General features: G+C 53.3%; 1 protein-coding gene across 3 annotated transcripts in view; it reads left to right on the top strand.

Annotated features, from left to right (window-relative positions):
• Window positions 1-8,789, top strand: part of HHIPL1 (HHIP like 1) — a 74,951-nt gene that overhangs the window by 48,693 nt on the left and 17,469 nt on the right. For all 3 annotated transcript variants that reach the window (XM_017528148.2, XM_037738340.1, XM_017528147.2), the window contains exons 3-6: window positions 2,253-2,396; window positions 4,590-4,918; window positions 5,397-5,523; window positions 7,927-8,072. In XM_017528148.2, coding sequence (XP_017383637.1) covers window positions 2,253-2,396; window positions 4,590-4,918; window positions 5,397-5,523; window positions 7,927-8,072 — 746 coding nt within the window. The remainder of the gene's footprint in view (window positions 1-2,252; window positions 2,397-4,589; window positions 4,919-5,396; window positions 5,524-7,926; window positions 8,073-8,789) is intronic.

Here is an 8,789-nt window from a genome sequence, read left to right as displayed (position 1 = left end):
CCCAGGCTGGAGTGCAATGGCACAGGCTCGGCTCACTATAACCTCTGCCTCCCAGATCCAAGCAATTCTCCTGCCTCAGCCTTCTGAGAAGCTGGGATTACAGGCACGTACCACCACTCCCAGCTAATTTTTGTATTTTTAGTAGAGATGGGGTTTTAGTATGTTGGTCAGGCTAGTCTCAAACTCCTGACCTGTGATCCGCCCGACTTGGCCTCCCAAATTGCTGGGATTACAGGCATGAGCCACCGCGTCCAGCAGTATACTGTTCTTAAATATTATGAATATTTAACACACCTGGTGGGGGTGGTGAATTTCATGCTTTGGGGCCTGGGGAAGGACAGTTTTGCAGAACAGACCTCACATGGGGATCATATCCAAATCCCTCCATCTGGCCTACAAGGCCCAACATTTCCTCACCAGCTCTTCTGTTTTCAGGCACTTTAGACGGTTCATTTCATTTGATTCTCCTAAAACCCACTGAGGCTAGTATTATTTTTCCCATTTTACAGATGAGAAAGTGGAGACTTAGAGAGGTGGAGCGTTGGGTCACACGGGGAGGGAACATCAGAGCCGGAACCCTGATCTGTTTTCTCCGAAGCCCACCGTCTTCCCCAGCCTGCCTCACTCTGGCCTGAAGTGCCATTCTTGAGCCCCACTGGCTCCTTTTTCCCACTTGAATCCCCTGCCCACGGGAACTTGCTTCCTTCCTGCCCTGAGGTTCATCTGTTCCTGCCTGCGGGCTTCCGCTCCTCTCAACAACTCCTGCAGAGCCTGCGCTCTGTGGCTCATTTATGCCCCAACTATTTTCAAAATGGGTCTGACTTGGTCGCGCATGTGGGGCACACACAGTCTGAAACAAACCCTGTATCAGCTTACTCAGTAGGCAGACTCTGATTCTGGGAGTCAGTTCCTCAGGTGTTCGGAATGATAAAAGGGCTCCAGCGCCATGGCTCACACCTGTAACCCTAACAATTTGGGAGGCTGAGGCGGGTGGACCACTTGAGGTCAGGAATTCAAAACCAGACTGGCTAACATGGCAAAACCTCGTCTCTACTAAAACCACAAAAACTAGCTGGGTGCAGTGGTGGGAACCTGTAGTCCCAACTACCCAGGAGGCTGAAGCAAGAGAATTGCTTGAACCTGGGAGGTGGAGGTTGCAGTGAACTGCGATCCTGACACTGCACGGCAGCCTGAGTGATAGAGTGAGACTCTGTCTCAAAAGAAAAAAAAAAAGGGAAACCTGGGGAAGGAAGGCAGTGACTCTGAGATTAACAACCGGAAGAAGCTGCCTATCGGGCCAGGAGGACAAAGTGAGAAGATGGGGTTACTGGGGCTCTGGAGCTGCGGACACCCAGTAGAAGCTAGAACTGTAACTGGCCTGGGCAGGAGGAGGTGGAGCCAGGGAGAAGGAGCAGCTGCTGCCAAAAGAGAAGCTGCTTAAAACAGAGAAGGGGAGAAATCCCAGTGCTCCTGCCTCTCCAGGGTCCTGCCAGTGCTGTCCACTGGCTGAACCTCGCTGGAGCCCAGCTAGCTAAGAAGCCTGGGAAATGTCATTCACAGAAGCTGACCCCCTGAAGTTGAGAAGAGGTAATGGGAGGGCCAGGACTGGGTCTGAGGGCAAACGGGCAAAGAACAGCACATCGTGTATTTGTTAAAACTGTAGAATCTTGACCCTGAATGTATAAAAAGAGGAGAAATCAACTATGACAGCTATGAGGACGAACATGATTCTTTATAATGCACAGCATTAGTCTTGACTATGAGCTTCCTGGCAGCCAGAGTAAAAGGAGGAAACATTCTCAGGATCTTACATGAGCCTGTACAGCCAGTTCTCCAAGAGAACTGTGGCTCACACCTGTAATCCCAGCATTTTGGGAGGCTGAGGTAGGTGAATCACTTGAGGTCAGGAGGTCAAGACCAACCTCGCCAACATGGTGAAACACCGTCTCTACTAAAAGTACAAAAATTAGCTGGACATGGTGGTGGGCACCTGTAATCCCAGCTACTCTGGAGGCTGAGGCAGGAGAATCACTTAAACATGGGAAGTGGAGGTTGCAGTGAGCCAAGACTGCACCATTGCACTCCAGCCTGGGCGACAAAGCAAGATTCTGTCTCAAAAAAAAAAAAAAAAAAGAAAGAAAGAAAAGTATTTTCCATTGTGAAATGACATCCACGAGAGACTGTGATGTTGTTTTGTGTTTTTGGCTCATGCATGGAAGGCTGAGTTTTGTGGATCCCTTATCTTTCTTTAGGGTAATCCTGGAGGTCAAAGAACCAGCCTCAAACCACAACGGGGGCCAGCTGCTCTTCGGGGATGATGGGTACCTCTACATCTTCACCGGAGATGGCGGGATGGCTGGAGACCCCTTTGGGACGTTCGGAAATGCCCAGAACAAGTATGCTCAGCTTTCGGTTGGCTAGTGGGCTGGTTTACATACTCCTGGGCTTCTCATATGCTTCCAGAGGCCGAGTTCCTTCCTTAGCCAGGCAGTGTAGGGCAGGAGAAAAGGTTCTGGATCCCAGCTCAGCCTGCAGCTAGCTGGACAGCCTAGGCAAGTCACTTCCCCTCAACAGTTAGAGGAGGTAAAAGTCCCCAGTGCGGGTGGCTTGTCACAAGAAGTAAAGGCGATTGTGACTGCCCAGGGTCAGGCACAGTAGTTTCTGATCACAGGCACCTGAGAGGTGACATCAGTGAGCCTCAGGGCAGATGGGATTTTCTCTAAGGACAGCCCTCCCTGCTGGAAGAAGGGAAGGGGTGCGCCCCAGGCTGAATGGAAAGTGTGAGCTGGCTGGAGCAGGGTGGCACCAGCACGGGATCTCCTGCCTTAGGGTCCCTCAGGAAGACCCAGATGTTAACTTGCAGCCTTGCCCTCTTCCCCACTTCCTGGCTTGAGCACATAAGCTGAAGATCTCATTCCGTTACACACACACATACACAAATATGCGTACATGCACATATACACACACAAACATGCATACACATACATGTACACACATCCACATACGTACACTCGTTCACACACATACACACGCACAGTCTTGTGCGTGTAAACAGGATGTCCAGGAGTCTGAAGTCAGCCTCCTCATTCCCTTTGCCAAAATGATAAAACCTTCCTCAGCCCAGGAAGTAAAAATAGCAAGTATGGTGTTGATGACAGTAATTAAAGTGCTCACACTTTGTGAGTTGTGCTTTCATAGATGACAGTGTAAGCATCGTCCCAGCTTTCTCATGTTTGGGATATGTTTAGAGAGGAAAGTTGAGAAAATAGAAATTAAGGATTAGTGGATAATTGGACAGAACTTCAAAACATCATTTTGCTGCTATGAGTTTTGCCCACTTAGCTATTGAATCGTGGTGTGGTGCGTGGGCTCAGAGGTGTGATCTAGATGGCGCTCAGAAGCCTGGAGCGATGAGAGGAATCTATGGGGGAAATAGAAGGCCAGAAGCAGGGGCTTGATCACAACGCACGTATTGGGTGGGAGCATTTCACCACCATGAAAGAGGACACTTGTTTGCTGTCCCTACTGATAAGGGATAGGCATGGGTGCTAATGCTATGGGAGGATAATGGAATACAGCTTCACAAACCCTGTCTTGAAAAGAAACCCAGAGGGAGGACACCAAAATGCTAATAGCAAGGGAAGCTGATGCATTAAGTTGGTGCATCAAAAATCATAGATAAAAAGGGAATGTTCTCTGCACTGTCTTTAAGTGCATCACAGATTTTTCCCATCATGCTCTACTTTTTTCATGAGCTACTCATCCCCTGAACTGCATGGAGCTTAGGGCTGCACCCCTGTGCTCTCTCCCCCTCCCCCCGACACCCACACTCTGATAGGTGTGTCCTAGTATGTTTTATCATTTGTGGGTCCTAGTAGGTTTTATCATTTTGGCTAAGGGAATGGGGGAGGCCGATCTGGGACTCCTGAACGTCCTGTTTACACATCTTGTTTGGCTTTTATTGCAATCCATCATTCATTGATTCAGCAGACACTTAATGGTCCTCCACTATGTGCTGGTCACAATGCCGGGTACTGGAAGAAAACTGTAAATACAAATCATTTTTCTACTGGAATTTTCACGCTATAGCACAGTCTGGGAGGACTGAGTGGACTGAGCGGGACCACTCTAAAGTTATAGTTGAGGACACCCACATTCCACAGTGTGTGGTAAGGAGCTTGGGTTTCTGGGCAGGCTGTCTGGGCTGATCCCAGCGGTTTGGCAACTGGGCAACGTTATTCTACCTTTCTGAGCTCTGCTGCCACAGCCGTAGAGGGGGGGATCATACTAGGAGCCACCTACCTAAAAGACTGTTGTGAGGACAAGACGAAATAGATGATGTGTGTGTCCAATGCTTGGGACAGGCCTGGAGCACAGGAAGGTGGGAGATGCATGTTGAATGAATGATTGAGGTTACCCGGCTGTAAATAGCGAGGGAGGACTGCATCCCGGGGTCTCTGGCCCCATAACCTAGGCTCACCCTGCACCTGGCTCAGTGGTCAGCCAGCGCCCAGGCACCCGCCCTGCAGAGTCCGTGCGCCCCCGCGCACAGCGACCCCGAGCCGCGCCCTCTCCCACCCCGCCCGCAGGTCGGCGCTGCTGGGCAAGGTGCTGCGTATCGACGTGGACCGCAAGGAGCGCGGCCTGCCCTACGGTATCCCGCCCGACAACCCGTTCGTGGGAGACCCCGCTGCGAGGCCCGAGGTCTACGCCCTGGGCGTGCGCAACATGTGGCGCTGCTCCTTCGACCGCGGCGACCCCGAGTCGGGCGCGGGCCGCGGGCGCCTCTTCTGCGGCGACGTGGGCCAGAACAAGTACGAGGAGGTGGACCTCGTGGAGCGCGGCGGTAACTACGGCTGGCGCGCGCGCGAGGGGTTCCAGTGCTACGACCGCAGCCTGTGCGCCAACGCCTCGCTCAGTGAGTGCCCGCGCCCCAGGGACCCCAGCCCCGGATCTGCCCCCAGCCCACCTCACCTGCTGTGCCGCAGGGCCTCCCTCAGGGACCACTCGCGCCCCGGGATCCCGGGCCCCACTCTGTGAGCTGTGCGGCAGGGCCTCACTTGGGGGCCACCCGCACCCCAGGCACCCCCGACCCTGGGTCCGCCCCCACCCCAACCCCATGGGCTGTGCACTAACGCCTCCCTCGGCGACTGCCTTCGCCCTCACCCGAAGTCTCCCTGCACCTTGGAGGCCTCCCAGCAGCGCTCTTCTGTCCCTCCTCGCCCCATCCCCACCTGGCACCCCTGCCGACAAGTTTTCCCACACGCCAGCCCTGCTGTGGGCACACCCCTTCCTCCGTGGCCGCCCCGCCCCCGCGGAATCCCTCTGGAATTCTCCTGGCAGATGAACCTGCTCGCCGCGGGCTCACCGAAGCTTCTTGCCCTCCCACCCCGCAGATCACAAACTGCCGATTTTTGCCTACCCGCACACAACTGGCAAGTCGGTCACAGGGGGCTACGTGTACCGGGGCTGCGAGTACCCCAACCTGAACGGCCTCTACATTTTTGGGGATTTCATGAGCGGGTAAGTGACCTAGTGCCCTCGTGCCCCTGGCTGCTGCCACTGGCTGCTTGGGATTGGCTCTTTGGTGAAAAGGAGTGTATGTGTGTGCCCCCCTTCCTGCACATGTGCCTCGCCGCTCTGACGGGGCTCCCAGGTTGTGGGCCGGACACCCGCATCCACCCGCTTCTCCGAGATGCATCCTGAGCCTTTGCTGCAGGCCTCAGTACCTCTGTGATAGTCACACAACTCATGACATTGAAGACTGGAGGTTTGCTTCAGTGCGGGGCCCCTGATCTTCCTGTCCCGGCTCAGAACCATGTGCTCTGCGTCTGGCAGCAGTTCGGATGGGCAGGAGGGCAGAACAGGAACAATTTCCTTGACACTCAGGGCGATCCTGCTCCTGGGAAAGCCATGGCTTGTCACTGAACCAGCTGATGGGGGCCTGGAGCCCTGCGCAGCCCACCCCAGCCAGGACTGCAGGGAGCTTGCAAAGCTTGAGAAACTTTGCTTGGATGGATGGATGGATGGATGGATGGACCCCAGAGGACAGTGGCTGCCCATGGGCCTCCTAATGGGGAGAGGAGGTGGGGCTCTTGTGGCCTTGGAGCCTTGCTGCCCTGCCCCTGTGCTCTAGGGCAGCAGTGCCACCCACTGAGACCCTGTTGTGGGGGGAGGATGAATCACATCCCAAATAGGCTTGATAGGGGAGGGAAACCTACATCACAAGCCTCCTGTGAGTCAGACTCTGTCCCCAAGGGTGCTTATGGAGCCTCGTGACAGTGGGCCAAGTGGCCTGATCTGAACCCTGACCCACTTACTGGCCGGGTGACCTTGGCCAGTTACCTTACCCTTCCTTATCTTCAGCTACCTCACCTGCAACATGGAGATGGTCATAGTACTTGCCCCCAGGTTTATTTTGAGAACTGAATCAGTTAATACACAAATAGCACTTAGAATCTAGTGTACACTCGAAAGAAAGAAAGAAAGAGAGAGAGAGGGAGGGAGGGAGGGAGGGAAAGAATCTAGTGTATGCTTAATATATAGTGTTTTTGTTGTTGTTGTTGTTGTTGTTGTTTTGAGACAGCATCTCATTTTGTTGCCCGGGCTAGGGTGCAGTGGCACAATCTCAGCTCACTGCAGCCTCCATCTCCCAGGCTCAAGCAATCCTCCCACCTCAGCCTCCTGAGTGGCTGAGACTATAGTCCTGTGCCACCATGCCTGGCTAATTTTTGCATTTTTTGTAGAGATGGGGGTCTTGGTCTGTCACCCAAGCTGGTCTTGAACTCCTGGACTCAGGCGATCCTCCTGCCTCGGCCTCCCAAAGTGCTGGAATTACAGGCTCAAGGCATGATGCCCAGCCTGGTGTTTCTTATTTCCATGCAGCCTATTTCCATGCATTCTTCTTCAGAAGGCAGCTGAATAGGGTTCCTAAGGAGGGGGAATAAAGACGTGAAGTTGCCTGAGGCTGGTGGGAGAATTCTGGCTTTGTGTCCAGCCTGCAGCCTGAGCTGAGAGAGATACCTGACCTGGGCCCCTGGAATTTGAATCCCTCTCATTTCCGCCCCTTCCCCTTGGACCCAGCTTTTCCATCTGGAAAATGGGTATAGATGAAGCCTCTGTTTTTACCCCAGATTCTTCTTTCTCCCTTCTGTCCTTCCCAGGAGGGCCCAAGTCTCCTGACCACAGAAATTCAACTAATTTTGCCAGTTTTCTCAGCCCCTCTGCTGGGTCAGGCAAGGGCCAGGATGACAGAGATGAAGAGCACCCCTCACACCCAAGCCAGGGAGACAGACCTATTCAGTCCACTGCACTGCAGCCTCAGAGAGCCTGTGCACAGTGTGGGGAGCCCTGCATGAGGGCTTTCAGGGAGGGCTTCACAGAGGAGGGGATGTCTCTAAGCAGGACCTGGAAATACGACTAGGTGATTGGCAAGCCGAGATGGGAGTAAGGAGCAAGGTTAGCATATTCCAAAGATGTTGAAGCTCCAGTGGTTGGCAGGTTCTGAAACCGGTGAGCTCTTGACAGTGTTGTGCCCTCTGCAGGAGCCAGTGGGCAGGACTGCATTCAGGGTGCAGGAACCAAGCTAGTCTTGTTCATTCTTGTGGGTCTCTGGTAGGTGCTTAGTGAAGATTGCACACAGTGACAGCTTCATGGACGTACAGTCACACAGGGCCCCATGCTCAGAAAGGTCCACACTTGATCTCATGCTCTGTGGTCACTATCTTGAATTCTTAACACTTTTTGAACGAGCGGCCCTGCATGCTCGTTCTGCACTGGGCTTGGCAAATTGTGTATGGTCCTTGCATGAATCAGTGGGTGAGTGGATGGATGGATGGATGTGGGAGGGAGGGATGGATGGATTGGTGGGTAGGTTTCCCTAGGTGCCATGCCAGGCATGGCCTCACAGTTCATCTTCCTTTGCAGGCGTCTGATGTCCCTCCACGAGAACCCAGAGACAAGCCAGTGGCAGTATAACGAGATCTGCATGGGCCATGGCCAGACCTGCAACTTCCCAGGCCTCATCAACCACTACTACCCGCATATCATCTCCTTTGGGGAGGATGAGGCCGGTGAGCACTCCTGAGACCTCTCCTTGCTGGTTGCCCATCCCTGGGACTGGTCCTCCATGCTGCGGGCCTTCTGGTCTCTGATATGGGGGAAGGACCACACAGGACTGAAATTAGTTCCCACGGGAGGTAAATGTTCCCTGGGCTCTGGACCTTGCATGTGCCTGTGTTACAGGAAAGGGGTCCCGCGCCAGAGCCCGAGAGAGGGTTCTTGGATCTTACACAAGAAAGAATTCAGTGCAAGTCTGTAGAGCAAAGTGAAAGTAAAGGAATAGGAGAATGGCTGCTCCACAGACAGAGAGCCCCGAGGGCAGCTGGCTGCCTATTTTTATGGTTATTTCGTGATGGTATGCTAAACAAGGGGTGGACTATTCATGCCTCCCCTTTTTAGAGCCTATAGGGTAACTTCTTGACATTGCCATGGCATTTGTAAACTGTCATGGTGCCAGTGGGAACGTAGCACTGAGGAGGCCCAGAGGTCACTCTTGCCGCCATCTTGGATTTGGTGGGGTTTAGTTAGCCTCTTTACTGCAAACTGTTTTATCAGCAAAGTCTTTTAACCTGTATTTTGTGCCGACCTCCTATCTCGTTCTGTAACAGAATGCCTTAAATGTCTGGGAATGCAGCCCAGAGTTTCAGACTTATTTTGCCCAGCTCCTGTTCAAGATGGAGTTGCTCTGGTTCACATGCCTCTGACACATCCTTGGGCATCTTCACTTC

Source organism: Cebus imitator, unplaced genomic scaffold (assembly GCF_001604975.1).
Source record: "Cebus imitator isolate Cc_AM_T3 unplaced genomic scaffold, Cebus_imitator-1.0 Scaffold52, whole genome shotgun sequence".
In the NCBI taxonomy this organism is placed as follows: domain Eukaryota; kingdom Metazoa; phylum Chordata; class Mammalia; order Primates; family Cebidae; genus Cebus; species Cebus imitator.
This window is presented reverse-complemented; position numbering and strand designations above follow the sequence as displayed.